The 26272-nt window shown below is 46.5% G+C and overlaps 1 protein-coding gene across 1 annotated transcript in view; it reads left to right on the forward strand.

Moving 5' to 3' along the window:
• The window catches only part of agrn (agrin), a 582383-nt gene that overhangs the window by 504555 nt on the left and 51556 nt on the right, over nucleotides 1-26272 (forward strand). Inside the window, exons 19-26 of the mRNA XM_078238727.1 lie at nucleotides 1492-1623; nucleotides 3151-3278; nucleotides 5752-5866; nucleotides 5977-6096; nucleotides 12208-12564; nucleotides 16877-17069; nucleotides 21299-21514; nucleotides 23524-23753. Coding sequence (XP_078094853.1) covers nucleotides 1492-1623; nucleotides 3151-3278; nucleotides 5752-5866; nucleotides 5977-6096; nucleotides 12208-12564; nucleotides 16877-17069; nucleotides 21299-21514; nucleotides 23524-23753 — 1491 coding nt within the window. The remainder of the gene's footprint in view (nucleotides 1-1491; nucleotides 1624-3150; nucleotides 3279-5751; nucleotides 5867-5976; nucleotides 6097-12207; nucleotides 12565-16876; nucleotides 17070-21298; nucleotides 21515-23523; nucleotides 23754-26272) is intronic.

Genomic DNA, 26272 nt, shown 5'->3' on the forward strand with positions numbered 1-26272 from the left:
CTGTGCCACCGTGCCGCAGTTGCTTGTAGGAAAGCAGTTGTCCATGTTAAATGTAAAACTGACCATTAGGTCCTCCCGGCGCCCACGTGGATCAGGCGTGTAACATTGCCGCCCCTGTTGCAGTTGAATTTGGCCGCTCCTGTTTACTGTAAGGCAGCTCAAAGCGTAAAATTGGAAGTGCAAGATTTATTTCAGTACTTTTTTTTCAAGTAACTCTGTTAAGTTGAATATATATTAAAAGCCGGTGCTGTAAATAAAGGTGCAGAGTAGCATTCATTAGATACAATATTTATCAAAGCGGACAGATGCAACTAAATAATTCATGCCTAACATTGGGTTTATCTGGTGAGTGTCGACTGCACACGTATTCTTTATTTGCACCAAGAGGATTTATATAAAACATAACTTAACAACGTTCTGAATATTAAATAAGTGACTGCGCTGACAAGCCGACTGAATTGATGCGTGTGGCTCTCAGTGACCTCACGACATCGTAGAAGGTTTTCGGTTGTCACGGCAACATATTTTCTGCGATGTGTCTTTTACAAACACGAGATAAAAGTTCACTCCTCTTGTCCGTTTAAACCCGTTATTTTCTATCTCTGAAACACCCAGAGGTTGGAGTCTAACATTGTGAAATGGCTCCATCCAAAATGCTTAATCGTAAAATCCTATAGCATAGGAGGAACCATTCGTCCCATTGCTTGAGCGTCTATCACCCATTGCTTTAATGGGATCAAGCCACCTTTTATAATGTGTTAGCGGGGAAGGTAGTTTTATATTATTTGCGCCAGATAATTCACATGCTAAAATTGATTTCACAATGCAATGCATGCGCAAGAATGGGTTAATATAATCAGGGCTTAGACAAGTCGAAATGATTCCAGTTTGTCGTATTTTATCGTGTTAATATATTGAGGGAATAATTTATGCAGTATATGCCAATGTTAAAATAACCAGCTCCAGTTGTTTTGTGGAACTTATTTTTTCATTTGTTCGTGGGACATGGACGTCGCTGGCTAGGCCAGCATTTATTACCCATCCCTCGTTGCCCTTGAGAAGGTGGTGGTGAGCTGCCTTCTTGAATCGCTGCAGTCCACGTGCTGTGGGTTGACCCACAATGGGCGTTCGGGAGGGAATTCCAGGTGGAATTCAGACACCCCCATGTTCCTTAATGAGCTTAGTAAGTAGTCTCACAACACCAGGTTAAAGTCCAACAGATTTTTTAGGAATCACGAGCTTTCGGAGCACTGCCCCTTCATCAGGTGAGACTCACCTATGAATGTTAGGCATGAATTAAACCTGATGGCATTTAAGCTGGTTTTGCGAGACTACTTACTGTTCCCACCCCAGTCTAACGCCGACACCTCCACCTTAATGAGTTTATAAGCTCAAGTAAAGTATTTAAAAGATGCCTTGAACAGCATCTGATTATTGGAATTCAGTGTTCAGTTGACCCAAGTTATAGTTCAGTCTTTTTGTCATCTGTAGGTTCCAATGAGTCCTTAATAGTTGCTCCGACACCTGTCCCGATTGAAAGGTCATCGTGCGATAACACTGAGTTCGGCTGTTGCCCTGACGGAAAGACGTCATCTGTGGATGGTGAGGGAAGCAACTGTCTACGTAAGTACCTTGACGAACACAGGCTGAGATTACTAACAATTTCCCGGGGGCAGGGTTGCCCTGTGGTATTTGTCAGAACGCCATGTGTTGAGTGAACTGCGTTGTTTGGGGGCAATGTATGCTCACGGTACCTTTCCCACACCAATGTTTATTGACAATCATAGAATCATAGAATTCTGTAGTGCAGAAAGAAGCCATTCGGCCCATCGAGTCTGCACTGACCACAATCCCACCCAAGCCCCACCTCATAATCCCATGCATTTACCCTAGCTAGTCCCCCTGACACTAAGGGGCAATTTAGCAGGGCCAATGCATCTAACCAGCACATCTTTGGGACTGTGGGAGGAAACCGGGGCACCCGGAGCAAACCCACGCAGACACGGGGAGGACTTGCAAACTCCGCACGGGCAGTGACCCGAGGCCGGGAATCGAACCCGAGTCCTTGGCGCTGTGAGACAGCAATGCTAACCACTGTGCCGACAAATCACAGGCTTCACGTGTACACAAAACCATAGCGTCTTAAAAACTGATTCTGTTAGAGAAATGCCACTCGCAGAAGTTGTGGTGATTTAACACAAACACCTGATGGATCCACGGGGTACAATTTCCTCCGGTTTTTTTTTTAACAGGGCGGTGGTTAATGAGGTTAAATATCTGTCTGCATTACCGTAACCCACTTGGTACCAAAATAGCAGAACCAGTAATTTGGTGACAATCTACGGCACAATAATAACAAAACAGAAACAATTAAAAAAAATCCCTCAGTGTTTCTTTTTTCACTTGGTTCTTTAGAACATCTCAACATTTCCTTGATTGCGAGCTGACACTTTGTTTTCTTTCCAATTGCCCACATCTGCCCAACCCGGGCAGGCTAGCCGAAAATTGACACAAATTCTGAAAATACATTCAGCGGGAGACCGATGCTGTAGTAAATAGCTTTTCTTATTTTGCAAATTATAGATTTTGAATTCACTGCAGACAAATGTGTTGGAAATTCTTTGTCTCTCTAAACCTCCAATCAAGAACTTAAGTCAATGATGACATTTCGTATAATGGAAGGAATTGAATCAATCAGTGATGTATTCATTCCCACACAAAACTGCAGAATGTGAATGTCACTAATGCAAAGTGTGTTTTAATTTCTGTTGAAAAGTGGCTGCTCGAGAAATTTAAATTTCTTTATTCGTTTCCTTCTGGTTTCAACCTGCCTCTTCGCTAACGACTTTCTCTTTGTCTGCTTAACTTCTTGCCAACCTCAATAGTTCGGAGCCTTGGAGCAAACCTTGTGGTAACCTCTGGTATTTATGGCATTGTGTTATGGTCCAAATTTACATGTGCACCTATTCCAAGCTTCCTCTGAGCTACTAATTCAAAGAATATGTCATCCTACTAACCCTGACACTGGCACTACCACCCACCATTCACCGTTACATCAGCCAGTGATACAGCCTTGTTTATTGTTGCTGATAGAGGGGGGGGGGGCATTGATTAATGCCAGGTTTCCCACTGTGATTTTGCTTTCAACAGCTACTAAGGTATTCCAAGGAGTTCTCATTTTGGAAGCGGTCGAGGGTCAAGAGCTTTTTTACACACCGGAGATGGATGATCCGAAGTCGGAACTGTTTGGTGAAACGGCCAGGAGTATTCAAAGCGCTGTAAGTGACAGTTGGCAGTTGATGGATTGCTCTTGTTCACTAACTAGGCCAAGGATGTCCGTGGGTGCTGTGCTAATGCTTAATTATTATTAACATTATCCGTTCCCAGAAATGAAAAGTTAGGCTTGCTCCGGTTTTGGTGTGCACCAGTTTCTGAAGCATGTCGACTAACGTGTAGATTGATCTAATTTCTGATTTATTTGCCGTGCATTGTAACGTACCAGCCCAGAGCTAGCTTTCTTTATTCCCCGTGAAGAATGGGATCGAGTATCACTGTCGCAGTGTGCTGTGGTTAGTCTCTGCTTTCACCAGCAACCTGTGGGAACTGCTTTCCCCTCCCTCCATTCACCACCTTAAGACATAGGAGCAGAATTAGGCCACTCGGCCCATCGAGTCTGCTCCGCCATTCAATCATGGCTGATATTTTTCTCATCCCCATACTCCTGCCTTTTCCCCATAACCCCTGACCCTCTTATTAATAAAGAACCTATGTATCTCTGTCTTAAAAGACACTCAATGACCTGGCCTCTACAGCCTTCTGTGGCAAAGAGTTCCACAGATTCACACTTTCTGACTGAAGAAATTCCTCCTCATCTCTGTTTTAAAGGATCGTCCCTTTAGCCTGAGGTTGTGCCCTCTGGTTCTAGTTTTTCTACTCGTGGAAACATCCTCTCCACGTCCACTCTATCCATATGATGTCCATAGAATCCCTGGAGTGCAGAAGGAGGCCATTCGGCCCATTGAGTCTGCACTGACAAGCTGACAGAGCATCTTACCCAGGTCCTATACACATAAACAAATTATTTACCCCACTATTCGACATTTCATGGAACACCAAGGGGCAATTTAGCAGTGCCAATCCACCTGCGTACCTTTAGACCGTGGGAGGAAACCGGGGCACCCAGAGGAAACCCACGCATGTACGGGGAGAACGTGCAAACTCCACACAGACAGTGACCCAAGGCCGGATTTGAACCCGGGTCCCTGACGCTGTGAGGCAACAGTGCTAACCACTGTGCCACTCTTCCTTACTTAGTAAAGTAAGCTTCACTTGTCATTTCATGGATAAGGAACATTTACTGCGAATGCTTTTCAGTTTAAGCAATAAGACAAACTTAAATCAGACATGATTTGCAGCAGCATTGGAGTTTCCTCCCCTTCCCATTCCAGTGTCCCCATTTGAAGCCCTCCACCACAGGCGTTTGTTAATTTTTGCTCTTCACTTAAACTTAGCAAACAGCTTGAGAATTTTGTCATATAATAAAATGAAAGCAAATTACTGCTGGAATCTGAAACAAAAACACAAAATGCTGGAAAATCTCAGCATGTCTTACAGATTTTGTTTATTATTGTCACGTGTTAGTATAGAGTGAAAATTATTGTTTCTTGCGCACTATACAGACAAAGTATACTATTTATAGAGAAGGAGACAGCACAGAATATAGTATTACAGTCATAGCTAGGGTGTAGAGAAAGATCAACTTAATGCAAGGTAGGTCCATTCAGAAGTCTGATGGCAGCAGGAAAGAAGCTGTTCTTGAATCAGTTGGTACGTGACCTCAGACCTTTGTATCTTTTTCCCGACAGAAGAAGGTGGAAGAGAGAATGTCCGGGGTGCGTGGGGTTCTTAATTACGCTGGCTGCTTTTCCGAGGCAGCGGGAAGTGTAGACAGTGTCAATGGATGGGAGGCTGGTTCACGTGATGGACTGGGCTTCATTCACGGCCCTTTGTAGTTTCTTGCAGTCTTGGGCAGAGCAGGAGCCATACCAAGCTGTGATACAACCAGAAAGAATGCTTTCTATGGGTGCATCTGAAAACATTGGTGAGAGTCGTAGCAGACACGCCAAATTTCCCTGGTCTTCTGAGAAAGTAAAGGTGTTGGTGGGGCTTTCTTAACTATAGTGTCGGCATGGGGGGACCAGGACAGGTTGTTGGTGATCTGAACACCTAAGAACCTGAAGCTCTGGACCATTTCTACTTCGTCCCCATTGATGTAGACGGGGCATTTTCTCCACTACGCTTTCAGAGGTCAGTGACTAGCTCCTTCGTTTTGTTGACGTTGCGGAAGAGATTATTGTCATTTGTGGAGAGAGAACATAGGCAACGTTTCAAATCTGGTTCTCGCTCCACAGATGCTATCAGACCTGCCGAGATTTTCCAGCATTTTCTGTTTTTTGAGAATTTTGCAAGTTGTTTTGCCCTCAGTGTTTCCCTTCTATCCATATTGGTGGCACCATTTTAGAATCCCACCTTAAAATTGGGCAGTCAGTCAGTCTGAGGAGCATGTGTTGAAATGAGGACAGAACACTTAACAAAGAGGTTACGCTTCACCAAATCCTGGTTGAGAACCATGTACAATCAGGGTTATTCCTGAAGGGGAATTGATTAATCGCATTGTTTATGGACGAGTCTTAGATTATTTTTAATTTCTGATTGTCTAACTATGTGTCGCTCCATCTCAACTCTGTCCAGCTGGAAGAACTCTTGGGAAACTCGAACATCAAGAGAGATTTTAAGAGTGTCCGAGTCCGTGGCCTGGGAGCGAGCAATTCTGTGCGTGCTACTGTTGAAGTCCACTTTGATCCAAGTAAGTACAATATGGGCCTGCCCCTCATTTGGGTTGATAAGAGGAAACGTTTAATAGGCTTGTTCCGGTGTTTTATCACTTATCGATATTCTGCTTTATCATTTTCCCAGGAACGACCTACACTTCCCGTGACGTACAAAGGGCTCTAATTCAGCAAGTAAGGCTCTCCAAGAAGAAGTCTATCGTTGTGAAGAAGCCAGAACAGAACAACATCAAAATCGTGGACTTTGGTAAATGTGTTTTCCGTCATTGTTTCTTTCTCCGCACATTTCTGTGTTCATTCTTTGACCGCTAACGATGAAGAATCTCTCTCTCTCTGGGTTAGGGTGCCCATTGGTCTTTCATGGCTGGGCTGGTATGTTGGACAACAGTGGGCTTTTTTTGCTTTGGGGAACAGCTGAACTGACTTGACACCTCACAAGCAAAACAGCCAGGAGCCAAACCTTTCAATAAAGCCGTCGCAACCAAGACTCAATAAAACAGACCAAAACCTCAACCAGAGATCTTCATAGAATCTAGAAGCAGGAGTAGGCCATTCGGCCCTTTGAGCCTGCTCCCCCATTCATTTTGATCATGGCTGATCATCAAATTCAATATCCCGATCCCCTCCTTCCCCCCCCCACATCACTTGATCCCTTTAGTCCCAAGAGCTATATCTAATTTCTTCTTGAAATCACACAGCGTTTTGACCTCAACTACTTTCTATGGTGGTGAATTCCACCCACTCTCTGGGTGAACAAATTTCTCCTCACCTCAGTTCTAGGCAGGCATGGTGACACAGTGGTTAGCACTGCTGCCTCACAGTGCCAGGGACCCAGGTTCCATTCCCGACTTGGGTCACAATCTATGCGGAATCTGCACGTTCTCCCTGTGTCAGCGTGGGTTTCTTCTGGGTTCTAACAGGACTAGACAGGGTAAATGCAGGGAGGACATTCCCGATAGTGGGGGAGTTAATTAGGAAGGTTCAGTCGCTAGGTATACATGGGGAGGTAGTAAATTGGATAAGACACTGGCTCAATGGAAGAAGCCAGAGAGTGGTTATGGAGGATTGCTTCTCTGAGTGGAGGCCTGTGACTAGTGGTGTGCCGCAGGGATCGGTGTTGGGTCCATTGTTGTTTGTCATCTATATCAATGATCTGGATGATAATGTGGTAAATTGGATCAGCAAGTTTGCTGATGATACAAAGATTGGAGGTGTAGTGGACAGTGAGGAAGGTTTTCAAAGCTTGCAGAGGGATTTGGACCAACTAGAAAAATGGGCTGAAAAATGGCAAATGGAATTTAACGCAGACAAGTGTGAGATATTGCACTTTGGAAGGACAAACCAAAGAAGAACGTACAGGGTAAATGGTAGGACTCTGAAGAGTGCAGTTGAACAGAGGGATCTGGGAATACAGGTACAGAATTCCCTAAAAGTGACGTCACAGGTGGATAGGGTCGTAAAGAGTGCCTTTGGTACATTGGCCTTTATAAATCGGAGTATCAAGTATAAAAGTTGGAGTGTTATGGTAAGGTTATATAAGGCATTGGTGAGGCCGAATTTGAAGTATTGTGTACAGTTTTGGTCACCTAGTTACAGGAAGGATGTAAATAAGATTGAAAGAATGCAGAGAAGGTTCACAAGGATGTTGCCGGGACTTGAGAAGCTGAGTTACAGAGAGAGATTGAATAGGTTGGGACTTTATTCCCTGGAGCGTAGAAGATTGAGGGGAGATTTGATAGAGGTGTATAAGATTTTGATGGGTATAGATAGAGTGAATGCAAGCAGGCTTTTTCCGCTGAGGCTAGGGGAGAAAAAAACCAGAGGGCATGGGTTAAGGGTGAAAGGAGAAAAGTTTAAAGGGAATATTAGGGGGGGCTTCTTCACGCAGAGAGTGGTAGGAGTGTGGAATGAGCTGCCGGATAAAGTGGTAAATGCGGGGTCACTTTTAACATTTAAGAAAAACTTGTACGGGTTCATGGATGAGAGGGGTGTGGAGGGATATGGTCCAAGTGCAGGTCAGTGGGACTAGGCAAAAAATGGTTCGGCACAGACAAGAAGGGTCAAAAGGCCTGTTTCTGAGCTGTAATTTTCTATGGTTCTATGGTTCTATGGAGTCCAGAACCAGGGGTCACAGTCTGAGGATTCAGGGTAGACCATTTAGGACGGAGGTGAGGAGACATTTCTTCACCCAAAGAGTGGTGAGTCTGTGGAATTCATTACCACAGGAAGTAGTTGATGCCAAAATATTGAATGTATTCAAGAGGTGGCTGGATATAGCACTTGGGGTGAATGGGATCAAAGGTTATGAAGAAAAAGCAGGATTAGGCTATTGAGTTGGACGATCAGGCTCGAAGGGCCAAATGGCCTCCTATCTTCTGTATTTCTATGTTACTAATAAATAAACTTTAAATCTTCTAAAGTATTTACCCCTTATCCTCAGACTATGACCCCTCGTTCTGGACTCCCCACCATAGTTTCTCTGCCTTGGATACCACACTGTAAACTTTTTTTTAAGTTGTAGAATATAAAATTCCTGGTAATGATCAGTAATATTTCTTTCTGTTTTTGAGTCCATTTGAGTTGTATATATGTATCTTCTTTGCCAACCTATTAATGGAATGATTATCCATTTTTTAATTTAAAAGATGGCTAATGAAAACTATCTTCTGCCAAGTGTTCCAGACCATACCGTACGACACTGTGGAGAAATACAACTTGCTGGAATGCTAATATTTGTAACCCATCAGGGAAGCTTAGCATATCTTGCAACGTGTCCTGGGTAACACAACCTCATCATAATCAAACTGTGCTCTGCAGATGTTCCTCTTTTTTTTTAAATAAGAAAGGAACACCTCCGCAGAGCTTTGGCTGATAACTGGAACAGCTGTTTTCTCGTTTTATTGGCTAAAATTCTCTGGAAAGTTCCACGCAACATATGATGAGCTGCAGTGAGGTAGTGCTCGCCAGGTTGAAGTGAATGAGAGAGAGGGAGTACTGCTACCACCCTCTGGTGGCAGGAAGGTAAATAGACCCAGCTTCTCAGTACGTGCAAGCTGTGGGGAAGTCCACTTGGCTGACCATTGGGTTTTGCTGATGTAATGTCAAAGCCAAAGTGAGGCCAGAGGTCCACTTCGGGAGGGAAGACAATAATGGTTTTGCGCTACACTTGCTGTTACTGCACGGGCCAGGAATCTATGGGCAGGATTTTGCCGCCCTTACCACCAGGCGGGATCTTCCAGTCCCACCAAAGGTGGGCCCCCCCCCCCCCCCCCCGCCGCTTCCACCTGTCTCTCTCTCTCTCTCCTCCTCCTCCCCCCCATCCCCCACTGCGCTTCCAACCCCCTGCCGAGGGTAACCCGGTGGTAGGATGGGCAAGCCACATAAAGTACCGTCGACTTTTGATTTGTTTGATTTATTATTGTCACTTGTCAATATACAGTGAAAAGTATTGCTTCTTGCGTGCTATACAAAGCATACCGTTCATAGAGAAGGAAAGGAGAGGGTGCAGAATGTAGTGTTACAGTCATAGCTAGGCTGTAGAGAAAGATCAACTTAATGCAAGGTAGGTCCATTCAAAAGTCTGATGGCAGCAGGGAAGAAGCTGTTCTTGAGTCAGTTGGTACGTGACCTCAGACTTTTGTATCTTTTTCCAGAAGGAAGAAGGTGGAAGAGGGAATGCCCAGGGTGCATGGGGTCCTTAATTATGCTGGCTGCTTTTCCGAGGCAGCGGGAAGTGTAGACAGAGTCAATGGAGTGATGGACTGGGCTGCATTCACGACCTTTTGTAGTTTCTTGTGGTCTTGAACAGAGCAGGAGCCATGCCAAGCTGTGACACGACCGGAAAGAATGCTTTGTATGGTGCATTTCTAGTAGTTGGTGTGAGTTGTAGCAGACATGCCAAATTTCCTTCATCTCCTGAGAAAGTAGAGGCGTTGGTGGGCTTTCTTAACTATAGTGTCCGCGTGGAGGGGCCAAGACAGGTTGTTGGTGAACTGGGCACCTAAAAACTCGAAGTTCTCGACCATTTCTACTTCGTGCCCGTTGATGTAGATGGGGGCATGTCTTCCACTGCACTTCCTGAAGTCAATGACTATCTCCTTCGTTTTGTTAACATTGAGGGAGAGATTATTGTAGCGGGACTGGAAGATCTCACTTATGGTCAATGGAAAACTTGCGGTGGGCGTGGAAAATCCTGCCCTATGTCTGTGGATGTAATCAATATCACTTCCATGGTGAGCACCCTTTTTGGGGAGGATGCAACACTGTAATGTTAGTGTTTTTGCTATTTGTCTCTTCCATGCTCCAAATACGTTTCTAAAAGCACTTTCCCCTGAATTTACATATTTCAAATTATTCCATTTATGCTTGCAATTGTATCCATCAAGAGTGATGACTTAGTTCTGTCAGTTACACTCCCCTTTGTGTCACCACACAAGCAACACTTGTACCCTGGCAGCTACATTATAAATAATACCATAAATAATGTACAAACTGTGGCTTTTGATAGTACAGACAACAAGTATTGAGCACTCCCTCATTTTAAAGACCTCTATCAGGTCATTTCTCACTCTCGTTGCTTTTTGGATAGTTCTAGACTTTCAGTTCTGGTATATTATCCATGGAAATGCTTTTTGCTATTTTGCCAGTGCTTCTACATTCTCTCTGTAACGTGGAATCTAGATGTGATCACATTAAGCTCTAAGTGTGGTCTAACCAATTTTCCATTGCAATCACTGGAATTGAAGATAAGGCACTGTGTAAAATAAGGCAGATGATCCAAAAGATCCCGTTTTGGACTATCGCCCAAGGTAGTTTTCAACTCCCTAAATACATTAAACATTTTTCAGTGCTGTTCTATAGCAATGTACCCCAGTGTTTTGTTTGAACCTAGGACAGCACAGTGGTTAGCACCACTGCCTCAGAGCTCCAGGGACCCGGGTTCAATTCCGGCCTTGGATGACTGTGTGGAGTTTGCAGCTTCTCCCCTTGTCTGCGTGGGTTTCCTCCGGGTGCTCCGGATTCCTCCCACAATCCAAAGATGTGCAGGTTAGGTGGATTGGCCATTCTCAATTGCCCCTTAGTGTCCCAAGATGCGTAGGTTAGGGGAATTAGCCATGGGAAATATGTGGGACTATGGGATAGGGTAATGGAGAGGGTCTGGGTAATATTCTGTCAGAGAGTCGGTGCAGACTGGTTGGGCTGAATGGCCTCTTCTGCGCTGTAGGGATTCTATAATGCTTCGTCCATCAGTCTTTCAGGTGAATGCAGTATTGCCACCTTTATGTGCTCAGGGCTTTTAACAATTGCAGATAGGTTTAAAGTTTATTTATTAGTGTCATAGGTAGGCTTACATTAACACTGCAATGAAGTTACTGTGAGAATCCCCTAGTTGCACGTTCGGGTGCACTGAGGGAGAATTTAGCAATGCACCTAACCTGCACACCTTTCAGACTGTGGGAGGAAACCGGAGCACCCGGAGGAAACCCACGCAGACATGGGGCGAATGTGCAAACTCCACACAGAATGTGACCCAAGCCGGGAATCGAACCCGGGATCCCTGGCACTGTGAGGCGGCGGCGCTAACCACTGTGCCACCGTGTGTTGGTTGGCTGGGATTATACATTGTATGCTAATTCACAAACTTGCGTAGGCCATTGGCTCTGAATTGATTATTCTTGGTAGAAACGTGGAAGAAATACCCATTGTCATCTTGTACTGATAATTGAGGCTTTGGTGACTAGTGAGGGAGCGAGAGATGAGTTGTGAACTATGAATTGCAGAACCTCCCTGTGCATTAGTGGTTGTGATTTATGTTCATTCCTTGCAGTGAATGTAGCTCATTGCTTAACCTTTAAACCACCCAAATGATCTGGGGAGGAGGGAATGTTTCTTAAATCTTGTTTTTCCCTTAAAAGCTGAGGGCCCATTAATCTTTGCGTTGGTGTTATTACACTGTCTTGCTATTGCCTTTCCTATCATGTGAATGATAAAGGGGCCCACTCTTCCCTTTTCACTAGGACAAGTTTTTATCCTTCCTGGAAGGTGTATAGCTCAAACAGAAACCAATATAGAATGCAGCTATAAAATGCATGCTGTAGGAATTAAATTACCGGAATAGTAATATATGGATCTGAATTGTATGTGGAAAAATATATTCTTAATTTTAAAAAGTACATTATTGTGTGGATACAATTATTATTTTTTGACAGGGTGACATATAAATGGTGGTTGTTGTAATTAACATTTGACAGATTTATGTAAATGTGATTTATCAGGATGTTTTAAATTCTGTGGCCGTCCATTATGGGAAAGGTGGTTTAATTTAGTTTGTGTGTGTGGGGTCTGATTTTTGTTGTAGATTTGGCACCAGTGCTGTTCACCACGACGAGCACCACCACGGCAGCCACAACAATTCCGGTAACCACCGCATCCACGCTGGTCACCCTCCCCCTGGTAGTTACCAGGCGGCCCCTCACCACCACCCGACGGCCGAAAGCCCACCAGCAGGCCAAGGGGCTGCCCACTACCCCGGCAACCACAACAAAGGCAGCCACTACCAGGAGGCCCCATATCCCGAAGGACAAGCTGCTCGATCTCTACTCCCGCAAGCCTTGCGATCTCCATCCTTGTCTCCACGGAGGGACCTGCGAAGATGATGGGATGGATTACACTTGCAGTTGTCCGGCTGGAAGGGGAGGAGCTGTTTGTGAACAAAGTAAGGCATTGGCGGTCTTCTTATTTTCTGCATAATGAGTTGAAGGATGAGACTTTTTTTTCCTCCCTTAAAAACATGGGGGAGTGGCGGGGGGGGGGGGGGGGGGGGGAATTCTCCCGTCCCGCCCGCCAGGGGAATCGTAGAGAGCGGGGTTAGACCATGCAAAGGTCTATTGACCTCGGGCGGGCTTCTCCGGTTTTGGGGTGAGTGCAGCAGGAGAATCCCACCCGCGTTCCCTCCAGTTTTTCATTTCTCCCAATGAGGTTGGCTTCTTGACTGGTGTAAAGTTTAGGAGGCCCTCTGGTGTTTTGTAAACCAGGTCATTAGACATCTTTGAGCTGGGTGGCACGGTGGCACAGTGGCTAGCATTGCTGCCTCACAGCGCTAGGGACCTGGGTTCGATTCCTGCCTCGGGTCACTGTCTGTGCGGAGTCTACACGTTCTCCCCACGTCTGCGTGGGTTTCCTCCGGGTGCTCCGGTTTCCTCCCACACTCCAAAGATGTGCGGGTTAGGTGGATTGGCCATGCTACATTGCCCCTTAGTGTCAGGGGGATTAGCAAGGTAAACCCATGGGGTTACAGGGATAGGGCCTGGGTGGGATTGTTGTCGGTGCAGGCTCGATGGGCCGAATGGTGTCTTTTTGCACTGTACAAATTCTACGATTTGTGAGGCAGGAAACTTGACAGAAGGAAATTGAATCCGGATTCTCCCTTCACCTAACATCCATAATCGCCCATGTCCAGTCAGGATCGGTGCATGTAAAGCGAGAATGGGGGCAGTAGGCATTCCCAGCCCCGCCTCAATGCCCCCAACCTTCCTGTGAGCCCAGAGCTATGTGGCAATTTGTTACATCCAAGCATTGCCATGCGTGACAATCATGAAGCACTCAGTTCAAGGGCAACAAATACTGGCCTTGCCAGCGATGCCCACACCCCATGGAAAAATAAATAAAGAATTAAAGCAAATCTGATCCTGAGCAAGCTGCCAAATCTTTGCTAAAGTGGTTTCCACACTTCCTGACATCAATTGTGTTTTGGATTGAAATTCACATTACGCTAAGGTATTACGGAGGAGGCTGCCTACACCATGTTGTCACACACAATGCCATGTGATCAACTATCTTAGCATAGCCCAGTGATTGAACCTGCAACCTTGCTAACATGCATGCCGCTAGAAACCACATCTGGCTCTTGACCCTTCCCCCCAACCACAATGCTACTTCGGTGTGGAAAAGTGACGAATGGCTGAGTGCTGTGTTCGTAGAATCCCGACAGTGCAGAAGGAGGCTATTCGACCCATCAAGTCTGCACTGACAATAATCCGACCCAGGCCTTATTCCCGTAACCCCACGTATCTGCCCTGTTAGTCCCCCTGACACTAAGGGGCAATTTAGCATGGCCAATCCACCTAACCCGCACATTTTTGGATGGTGGGAGGAAATCGGAGTACCCGGAATAAACCCACGCAGACACAACGAGAATGTGTGAAGTTTGCACAGACAGTGACCCAAGGTTGGAATCGAACCCGGGTCCCTGGCGCTGTGAGGCAGCAGTGCTAACCATTGTGCCACCCTGCCGCCCTAATGACAGTAACGTCTCTGCTGCGAAGCAATCATGCACCCACTCTGTGCCATTGCATGTCAGAGCCTAATCCAGCTTTTGTTGTGCTTGTATTAAGTATATTCACTGAATGTGTATAAGATGGAACCATTTCTCCATGTCAATGTTGTTGTTCTTTGAAGAAATCTAAAGAACGTAGAAGTTAAGAGAATAACCACAGTCCTTTATTAAGTTACGTTATTAAGTGAACAACATACACCTTTGTTGGCACTGTATTTGCCCCGCAAGTCATAAACTATATCAATTCCATAGAATCACTCCTGTGCCAGGGCTTTGAAAGAGATATTTGGTTCGTCACAGTTCCCCAGTCCCATAGATTCTCATGCTCCCCCTTTGCATCTAATGGTATCCTTTATATTTTCTTGTGTGGTTGGGACATATAAATACCTGAATAAAAGCTAATTACTGCGGATGCTGGAATCTGAAACCAAAAGAGAAAACGCTGGAAAATCTCAGCGGGTCTGGCAGCATCTGTAAGGAGAGAAAAGAGCTGACGTTTCAAGTCCAGATGACCCTTTGTCAAAGCGGCACGGTAGCACAGGGGCGGCACGGTAGCACAGTGGTTAGCACTGCTGCTTCACAGCTCCAGGGTCCCGGGTTCGATTCCCAGCTCGGGTCACTGTCTGTGTGGAGTTTGCACATTCTCCTCGTGTCTGCGTGGGTTTCCTCCGGGTGCTCCGGTTTCCTCCCACAGTCCAAAGATGTGCAGGTTAGGTTGATTGGCCAGGTTAAAAATTGCCCCTTAGAGTCCTGAGATGCGCAGGTTAGAGGGATTAGTGGGTAAATATGTGGGGGTAGGGCCTGGGTGGGATTGTGGTTGGTGCAGACTCGATGGGCCGAATGGCCTCCTTCTGCACTGTAGGGTTTCTATGATTTCTATAACAAAGGGTCATCTGGGACTCGAAACGTCAGCTCTTTTCTCTCCTTACAGATGCTGCCAGACCTGCTGAGATTTTCCAGCGTTTTCTAAATAGCTGAATAAATGTCTATGTTTTAAATACTCTGTGATTGAATTATGCCATATTGTCATTTTCCATTCTTGATAAAAGATGGTGGCATTGTGATTACGGTACCAGATGAGTAATCTGCTGTGTTTTGCATTGAAATTCACATTATGCCTAGTTATTACCTCAGAAGCTGCGTATACAATATTGGCACATGTAATTCATTACTGTTACAGTAAATGCCTTTCCTTTTGAACACATGGTCATCATTTTTGTTTTGCTATTATGAAACTGGAGCAGTATTTTTCTCTGTTGGTTTTGTAAATCTCCCAGAGTGAAGTGTGTAAATGATGTCATGTTTCATTATATCACCTCTGCTCCTGGTTTAAGGGATGTGAAGGATACAGGGGCTCATCTGCTTGTAAAGTACGCTGCAGTTAAGGAGGGAGTGTGCTGTCCGCAAGTCCCAAATTTACAGCTGCCTGATACATGCATGGGGAGGTGGCAATGTAGTGGCATCGTCACTAGACTAGTAATCTAGAGACCCTGGGGACTTGGATTCATAGAATCCTTACCGTGCAGAAGGAGGCCATTCGGCCCATCGAGTCAGCACCAACCAGAATCCCACCCAGGCCCTTCCCGTAACCCCACATATTTACTCTGCTAGTGCCCCTGACACTAGGGTCAATTTAGCATTGCCAATTCACGTAACCTGCACATCTTTGGACTGTGGGAGGAAACCGGAGCACTCGGAGGAAACCCATGCAGACACGGGGAGAATGTGCAAACTCCGCACAGACAGTGACCCGAGGCCGGAATTGAACCCGGGTCCCTGGCGCTGTGAGGCAGCAGTGCTAACCACTGTGCTGCCTAAATTCTACCATGACAGATGGTGAAATTTGAACTCGATAAACAACCTGGAATTAAAAGTCGAATGATGATTATTAGAAACCATTGTTGATTTTTGTAAAAACCCATCTGGTTCACTAATGGAAATCTGCCATCCTTACCCGGTCTGGCCTACATGTGATTCCAGATCCAATAGCAACGTGATTGACTTTCAAATGCCTTCTGAAATGGAGGGCTGTTAGGGATGGGCAATTAATGCCCATGCCATCCCATAAATGATTTGTATGACGGCACACTGGTTAACACTGCTGCCTCACAGCGCCGCAGACCTGGGTTCAATTCCGGCCTTGGGCGACACTCTGTGTGGAGTTTGCACATTCTTCCCGTGTCTGTGTGGATTTCCTCCGGGTGCTCCGGTTTCCTCCCACAGTCCAAAAGAGGTGGATTGGCCACACTAAATTGCCCTTTAGTTTCCCAAGATGTAGGTTAGGGGGATTATGTGGGGTTACGGGGATAGGGTGAGGTGTGTAAGATGTTTCTGTCAGACAGTCGGCGCAGACTTGATGGGCCGAATGGCCTCTTCAGCTCTGTAGAAATTCTATGATTCTATATATATAATTCTTAAAGGTTTCTCTGTGTAGGATTATTGTGAAAGAGTAACCTCAAAGAGATTATGGGTTGCCTACCACTAAATTATTTTAAAAAGGGAAGCAACGAGGTAAAAAAATTTTTTAAACTATAAATTATTACTGTTATACAAACTGTTTGAAGGGATTTTTAAAAATATAAACTATTTGGTTAACCAAGTTGTTAATTGTCATTTTTTAAAATGTCTCTTGTTCAGAAATCATAGTCAGTGCTCATACTTGAAACTCTAAGACCTATTTAATTTTGTGCAGCAATTGTGTACCATCTACCTGAGTTTGGTGGCAAGTCTTACTTGGCATTTAAGACTATGAAGGCTTACTACACCGTGCGCATCAGCCTAGAATTCCGTGCCTCTGACCTGGATGGGTTACTGTTGTATAATGGACAGAAGAAAGGCAAAGACTTCATCTCCCTTGCCCTTGTAAAGGGTCGCGTGGAGCTCAGGTAAATTGTGCATTTCTCTTTAAAGAAAGAAACGTATTGTTTGCCACGGTTGAATTAATTGATAATTCTAAAATAATGTATAGCATGAAGTAAGCAGATCATTCCTTCCATTGTAAATCATTCACCTTATAAAAATATAAACTCAGTTATAACCATGGACATCACATACATGCTTATCCCACTGTAAACCATTGTGTAGTCCCTAATGTACACTTCCAAGGAGGAGGCAGTGGCATAGTGGAGGGCATTTAAGAGTCAACCACATTGCTGTGGATCTGGAGTCACATGTAGGCCAGACCGGATAAGAACAGCAGATTTCCTTCCCTAAAGGACATTAGTGAACCAGATGGGTTTTTGCGACAATCAACAATGGTTTCAAGGTCATATCCAGATTTTATATTGAATTCAAGTTTCACCATCTGCCGTGGTGGGATTTGAACCCAGGTCCCCAGAGCATTACCCTGGGTCTCTGGATTACTGTTGCTGGGCTAGTAATCCAGAGACCCAGGGTAATGCTCTGGGGACCTGGGTTCACATCCCACCACGGCAGATTGTGAAACTTGAATTCAATATAAAATCTGGATATGACCTTGAAACCATTGTTAGACCCATCTGGTTCACTAATGTCCTTTAGGGAAGGAAATCTGCTGTTCTTATCCGGTCTGGCCTACATGTGACTCCAGATCCACAGCAATGTGGTTGACTCTTAAATACCCACATCCGATGAACGAATATATAAAATAAAATTTTATCTTGGTCCTCGAAATGTTGACTCAGTTCCCAAGGCATTGGTGTAAATATTACATTTTATATGTTAATTTACCCAGTAAGATTCCACAGGTAACGACTACCATAAGACAAGAACACCAGATCTTAACTACTTCAGGGTGTCTCAGTGGGTAATAAATGTTTTAAATAATCTATTAGATGGTGGTAAAGACAAAAACATCTGGATTATTTAAAATTCAGCTGAATGGTATTGATGGGAAATTTAACACATTATAGGATGAGTCTCAATATCCAGATAGTGTTCCCTCATCTTTGACTTTCCTTGTGTTCCAACAAAAAAACGTAGAAAATAGGAGCAGGAGTGGGCCATTCAGCCCTTCGATCCTGCTCCGCCATTCATTGTGATCATGGCTGATCCTCCAACTCAATAGCCTGATCCCACCTTCCCCTCCCATGTCCTTTGATCCCCTTCGGTCCAAGAGTTAAACCTAACTCCTTCTTGAAAACATACAGTGTTTTGGCTTCAACTGCTTTCTGTGGTAACGAATTCCACAGCTCACCACTCTCTGGGTGAAGAAATCCCTCCTTATCTCAGTCCTAAAAGTTTTACCCCGTTTCCTTATACATCATTATCCCTTCCACATTCATGGGGAGGCGATGGCCTAGTGGTATTATCACTAGACTATTAATCCAGACACTCAGTTGTGGGGAGCCGGGATCGAATCCCGTCACGGCAGATGGTGAAATTGGAATTCAATAAAAATATCTGGAATTAAGAATCTACTGATGACCATGAAACGATTGTCCTAATGTTCACTAATGTCCTTTAGGAGGAAATAAGAACATAAGAAATAGGAGCAGGAGTAGGCCATCTGGCCCTTCGAGCCTGCCCCGCCATTCAACAAGATCATGGCTGATCTGAAGCGAATCAGTTCCACTTACCCGCCTGCTCCCCATGTCCCCTAATTCCCTTATCGATCAGAAAACTATCGACCCGTGATTTAAACATATTCAACGAGGAAGCCTCCACCGCTTCAATGGGCAGAGAATTCCAGAGATTCACTACCCTCTGAGAGAAGACGTTCCCCCTCAACTCTGTTCTGAACCGGCCCCCCCTTATTTTGAGGCTGTGCCCTCTTGTTCTGGTTTCCCTTCTAAGTGGAAAGAATCTCTCCACCTCTACCCTATCCAGCCCCTTCATTATCTTATATGTCTCTATAAGATCACCCCTCATCCTTCTAAACTCCAACGAGTACAGACCCAATCTGTTTAATCTCTCCTCATAAGCTACACCCCTCATCTCCGGTATCAACCTGGTGAACCTTCTCTGCACTCCCTCCAAGGCCAATATATCCTTTCGCAAATAAGGGGACCAAAACTGCACACAGTACTCCAGTTGCGGCCTCACCAGTGCCTTGTACAGTTGCAGCAAGACCTCCCTGCTTTTATATTCTATCCCCCTCGCGATAAAGGCCAACATTCCATTCGCCTTCTTGATCACCTGCTGCACCTGCAGACTGAGTTTTTGCGATTCGTGCACAAGGACCCCCAGGTCCCTCTGCACAGTCGCACGATATAATTTTTCTCCATTTAAATAATACTCCAATTTACTATTATTGCTTCCAAAGTGGATAACCTCACATTTGCTAACATTATATTCCATCTGCCAGATCCTCGCCCACTCGCTCAGCCTATCCAAATCTCTCTGCAGACTTTCCGCGTCCTCCACGCAATTCGCTTTCCCACTCACCTTCGTGTCATCAGCAAACTTGAATACCCTAGATTCAGTCCCCTCCTCCAGATCATCTATGTAAATGGTAAACAATTGAGGCCCCAGCACCGATCCCTGCGGCACGCCACTGGTCACCAACTGCCAACCAGAAAAGCACCAGAAAATCTGCCGTCCTTACCTGGTCTGGCCTACATGTGACTCCAGAGCCACAGCAATGTGGTTGACTCTCAATTGTCCTCAGGCAACTAGGGATGGGCAATAAATGCTTGCTAGCCAGCGATGCCCATATCCCACAAATGAATAAAGAACAAATTCAGTCCCTTTTATAACCAGGCCTCTTAGCTGATGAACGATGTCTTTGCTATAGGGGGAGTACAGCAAAGGTTTCCCAGACTGATTCCTGGGATGGCAGGTCTATCATATGAGGAGAGACTAAATTGGTTAGGATCATATTCACTAGAGTTTAGAAGAGTGAGGGGGGAATCTCATAGAAACTTGTAAGATCCTTACAGGGTTAGACGGGGTAGATTCAGAAAGAATGTTCCCGATGGTGGGGGAGTCCAGAACCAGGGGTCATAGTTTGAGGATAAGGGATAAACCTTTTAGAACTGGGGTGAGGAGAAATTTCTTCACTCAGAGGGTGGTGAATGTATGGAATTCACTGCCACAGAATGTAGTTGAGGCCAAAACGTTGTCTGATTTCAAGAAGAAATTAGATATAGCTCTAGGGGCTAAAGGAATCAAGGGATATGGGGGGAAGGGGGGGATCAGGATCTTGAATTCGATGATCAGCCATGATCAAAATGAATGGCGGCCATGATGTGGAGCCGGTGTTGGACTGGGGTGGGCACAGTAAGAAGTCTCACAACACCAGGTTAAAGTCCAACAGGTTTATTTGGAATCATTTCGGGGCGCTGTTCCTTCATCTCTCCGCTCGCCTGATGAAGGAGCAGCACTCCGAAAGCTCGTGATTCCAAGTAAACCCTTTGGACTTTAACCTGGTGTGGTGAGACTTCTTATAATGAATGGCGGAGCGGGCTTGAAGGGTCGAACGGCCTTCTCCTGCTTCTAGTTTCCATGTTTCTTCATATTCTGTTCCAGATATCGACTGCTCGGGGTTGGGGAAATGAACCATTTCATTATGTGCAGCAAATTTGCATTTGTGCCCTCCAATGCCGCAGTTTGAAGTTAACCCATCTGCCAGGATTCATGGTCTTCCAGCATTTCAGAAACTTGAACTTAGCACAGAGCAATCTTTCCTTCAGTTCGAGCAACCTTAACTTGTTAGCCTTTACCGTTGGCTGGGCTGCGAAATCATATTTGCACCTTTCCCTCCGTGTACTCGTGCGTAGCCTGGGGGAGAAATAAATGAGGTCAGAGCTTGGTACATTAAGCCTCACCGCCTCTCTCTGCACCTTTAACAACATCCTCAAAACCAATCTTTTTGTTCAAGATGTCGGTCATTGTTCTTAACCTCTCCCTTTCCAGCTCAGCATTTATCTTCCTCGTAATTGTTTGTGAAATGTTCTTGCAAGTTCTTGTCCCTAACTGTTACTTTCCTGAGACCAGTGTGAGTAATGGAGTTTGTCCGTCAGAAGTATTAACAAACCAAGGGAAATTGATCTCGAGTTCAAAGTTGATGCAACATTGCTGCCAGTCAACCGAGTCAACCGGCGCCTGAAGAGTTGAGACGCTGCTTGATGCTGAATATTCAACCTGTTTCCAAGCACTGCCCTTAGTCGACTTGCCTCTCCCTCAATCCCCGCAGGTTCAACACTGGCTCTGGAACCGGTGTCATCATCAGCAGAAGGCGGATAGAGCCTGGGAAATGGCACCAAGTGGTCGTGAATCGCAACCGACGCAGCGGGATGCTATCGGTGGACGGTGAACCACACGTGATTGGGGATAGCCCGGCTGGAACGGACGGACTAAACCTGGACACAGACCTGTTCCTGGGAGGCGCGCCAGAGGACGAAATGACACTGTAAGTCTTCTTTACTTTCCCCGGGTGGCGAAACGTCTGTTTAGATTGTGAGCTTGGCTGTTTTCATTCCTTCACTTAAAGATTGTCCTCATGTTTGGAGAAACACTTGCCCTATCTGGTGAGACAATCTGCAGCTTTGTCCGCCCTCGTAATGTGGATGTAACACTATTTCAATGAAGAATATCCTGACCAGAATCTGGTCATTATCATCATACCCCTACAGTACAGAAAGAGGCCATTCAGCCCATCGAGCCTGAACCAACAACAATCGCACCCAGGCCCTATCCCTATCACCCCACATATTTATCCGCTGACACTGAGGGGCAATTCACCATGGCCAATCCACCTAACCCACCCATCTTTGGAGTGTGGGAGGAAGCTGGAGCACCCGGAGGAAACCCACGCAGACACAGGGAGAACGTGCAAACTCCACACAGACAGTCACCCAAGGCCGGAATTGAACCCGGGTCCTTGGTGCTGTGAGGCAGCAGTACTAACCATTGTGCCACCCAACAAAAATGCTGTCTCTGGGATCTTGCTATGCACAATTAGGTTGCCACATTTCCTATGATATATCAGTGACCACACTGCTAAAGAACTTTGTGGCCCGTAAACTTCTGCTGCTGAGTATAACCACAGTTGATATCGCAAAGTGTATGTCTAATATTGTTTGGTAACTCAAATCTCAGAACAGGTTCAGTAAGCGCCCCTTATGGACCGGAATTTTACCACCCTGCCCCCCCCATGGGAATCGGAGTGGGCGAGGGGGGGGGGAACGTGAAAGAGCCCATTGACCGCGGGCGGGATTTTACAGTTTCGGGACAGCGAGGCCATAAAATCCCGCCATTAACGATTGCCCAGACAATACTGGAACAGGATAGGTGCACGTTTTGGGGGCGTGCAGGCTTCATCTGCGGTGGATTGACATGCTAACTTCAATTTGGTGCAGCACCCCTTCTTCTTTTTCGAGTCAGTGTGATACAGAAGTGCTTTAAAAGTTGTAAGCGTCCCATGAGAGTCACTTGGCCCTGTGCCGAATGCTTGATGTTTAGTGGTGGGGCCATGCTTCGGGGGAGGACAGAGGGGGTGTCAGAGTTGGTGTTCAGCCTCCGCTAGGTAAAGGTCAATTCGTCAGGGTCATGGGCGGCAGTGGTGGCGCAGTGTGTAGCACTGCTGCCTCACAGCACCAGGAACCTGGGTTTGGTTCCCGGCTTGGGTCACTGTCTGTGCGGAATCTGCACATTCTCCTCATGTCTGCGTGGGTTTCCCACGCAGAGGTTTTCCGACCTCGTCCGCAGCCGGGATTCTCCTACCTCGCCCCCCCCCCGGCCGGGATTCTCCGACCCCGCCCCGCGGCTAGGATTCTCCGACCTCGCCCCCCGCCTGGGATTCTCCGACCTCGCCCACGGCTGGGATTCTCCGACCTCGCCCCCCGCCTGGGATTCTCCGACCTCGCCCCCTGCCTGGGATTCTCCGACCTCGCCCACGGCTGGGATTCTCCGACCCCGCCCCGCGGCTAGGATTCTCCGACCTCGCCCCCCGCCTGGGATTCTCCGACCTCGCCCCCCGCCTGGGATTCTCCGACCTCGCCCACGGCTGGGATTCTCCGACCTCGCTCCGCGGCTGGGATTCTCCGACCTCATCCCGCGGCTGGGATTCTCCGACCTCACCCCGCGGCTGGGATTCTCCGACCTCACCCCGCGGCTGGGATTCTCCAGTCCCACCGCTATGAATGGAGGTTATGGCTGAGCGCCAAATTCTCCATTCTCGCAGGTAGCAGAGTCCAGAGAATTCCTGCCATGAACTCTTGTTCATCCGTTCAGGGTTGATGCCTGATCTGCTGAGTGGTTTCTAGAATGTTCTTTAAAATTTGCAGCATCCAGTGTACTTTGCGTCTTTTTCCCTCTGTGAATGTTATGTTGAATAGCCGCGCTATTCCCATTGTGTCAGTTGTCTGGTTTATGGAGTGCTCTGGGCTTTAGAAAAAAATACTCTTTTTGTTTCTCCAGTGTTACGGAGCGAACAGCAGCAACAAAGGGGCTGAAGGGCTGCATTCGACTGCTGGATGTTAATAACCTAGTCTATGATCTGGAGGAAACGGGCAACGATGTCCTGTATGGCAGCGGGGTTGGAGAGTGTGGGAATAACCCCTGCCAACCCAACCCCTGCAGGAATCACGGCAAGTGCCGCATGAAGGAGGCAGAGATGTTCCACTGTGAATGTGTCAGCGGATTTTCAGGTAACCACTTCGGCTACGGAGACAAGAAAATGAACTTTCTTCATGCCATACACAGCTGGGGTCAAAATAGTTTTTTCAAGGATTCTTAATGAGATTTTGTTGAGGGACTGAATTTTTTAATTCATTCATGGGACATGGGCGTCGCTGGCTGGGCCGGCATTTATTGCCCATCCCTAGTTGCCCTTGGACGGCAGTTGAGAATCAACCACGTTGCTCTGGCTCTGGAGTCACATGTCGGCCAGACCGGGTAAGGACGGCAGATTTCCTTCCCTAATGGACATTAGTGACCCAGATGGGTTTTTACAACAATCGACAATGGTTTCATGGTCATCAGTACATTCTTAATTCCAGATTTTTTTTATTGAATTCAAATTCCATCATCTGCCGTGGCGGGATTCGAACCCGGGTCCCCAGAACATTAGCTGAGTTTCTGGATTAATAGTCTAGTGATAATACCACTCGGCCATCGCCTCCCCTAATGCAGCCACCTTCTGTACTTGTGTTGAGTTTTTGTTCAGATTTTTAAAATCTTTGCATTTGGAATCTGCTGAAACCCTCTTTTTTTTAAATTCATTCGTGGGACATGGGCATCACTGGCTGGCCAGCATTTATTGCCCATCCCTAGTTGCCCTTGGACTGAGTGGCTTGCTAGGCTATTTCAGAGGCCAGTTGAGAGTCAATTTACCTGGTCAGGCCTACATGTGGCTCTGCAGTCATGTGTAGACCAGACCAGGTAAGGGCGGCAGATTTCCTTCCCTAAAGGACATTAGTGAACCAGATGGGTTTTACCGACATTCGACAATGGTTCCATGGTCATCATTAGACTTCTAATTCCAGATTTTTATTGAATTCAGATTCCACCACTTGCCGTGGTGGGATTCGAACCCGGGTCGCCAGGACATTAGCTGAGTTTCTGGATGAATAGTCTAGCAATAACACCATTAGGCCATCGCCTCCCCCATTATGCCGCTGTTATCTCTTAGACGTGACTATTTCAGTGCACTGCTGGCTGGATCCTGCATTCTAACCTCCCTAACTCTGAGGTCATCCAATCCTCTGCTGTCCACCACTTAACTCGCAGCAAGTCCCCGTTCTCCTGACGCCCCCGAGCTTCCTGACCCATGTGTCAGTAACCTGCAGGCTCACCTCTCAGCCTCTTGTAGTCACCCGTTTGCTGCAACCCTGAGCAAACTCTCCCCCCGCCCCCCTCCCCTCGCGCCCCCCCCCCCCCCCCCCCCCCCCTCCCCCCCCCTAGGTATCCAGACCATTTGTGGCACTGCTGGGTCTCCTGCCCTGGTGAGGACTCCTTCAGGGTTTCTGAGGAGCTCCTTCATGTGGGGTTGGCCGGCCTGGCCAAATTTACCACAACAAAAGGAAAAATTCACGTTTGTTTTTTTTTCTTGTGTTGCTTTCCAAACTACTCTGCCATCTTTGGGAAACATCGAAGTAAACTATTGATCCCATTTCCACCAAGATCCAGTCTTGGTGCATCGCAAGTACCCTGAACTTTGGAGGTAACCACAGCTGCAGGTTTTTGACGGGTGGGATTATCTAGGCCTCAGTTTGCACAGCCACAGGCGGGAGGCGGCTGATTCAATCCTACTTCCTGTAGAATTTGGCAGCGTGAAAGAATGAAGAGATTTGGCCGCACTGGGTCGAACTCTGACCCCATCCGGCCCCGCTGTGTTTGCACTGCATTGCTTCCACCAGCCCAAGAGGTCCCAAATGCTGCATTCATTTATATTGCCCTGTGGACCCAGGTTATCATCACTCGTGGGAGGGCCAAAGGACAGGGATGTAAAGCCTAGTTTGTTGATTTGAGGAATGGAGAGACAGAGGGTAGGCAAAGAGCTGAAGGTTTAATCCACATTGCCTGGATATTTTCAGGTGTCGGCGCAGGCTTGGTGGGCCGAAGGGCCTGTTCCTGTGCTGTCCTGTTCTTTGTTCATGGTGCTGCTGATGATGGGCCAGACTCATTCACAAAACCTTTTGCTAGACCCGTTCGTTACCTGTAAGCTCGGGCTGTTCAGTCACTTAATCACTCATTCACCCGGTCGCCCATTCACCCGGTCACCCATTCAGCCGGTCACCCAGCCATCCGGTCACCCATTCACCGGGCCACCTGGTCACCCGGCCACCTGGTCACCCATTCACCCGGTCACCCGTTCACCCTGTCACCCATTAGTTAGCTCCAGACAACCCTGGAGACCAATGTCTTATTAGCCAGGGTAGTCGTAGCTGAATAACTAGTTCAACCAGTTAAACTCTAGCTCTAAGCTTGCCCAAAACCTTCCTCAGTCCTTGCTTCTCGCTAATCTGTTAATTAAATGGGACAAGTCCCCTTTGGGGAGAGAATACACAACAGCAGCAGACAAACAGAAAGTGTGTCAGCGTGCATTTTTCAAAAGCCGTAGATTTGGAATCACTTGAGCATGATGATGGCTTTCTGAGTGTGTGAGCACAGAGCTAACAGAAAATCCATCAAAGCATGCGAGTAAAAATAAAAGTCTGATACGTGT

This window comes from Mustelus asterias, chromosome 22 (genome assembly GCF_964213995.1).
Source record: "Mustelus asterias chromosome 22, sMusAst1.hap1.1, whole genome shotgun sequence".
Classification (NCBI taxonomy): Eukaryota; Metazoa; Chordata; class Chondrichthyes; order Carcharhiniformes; family Triakidae; genus Mustelus; species Mustelus asterias.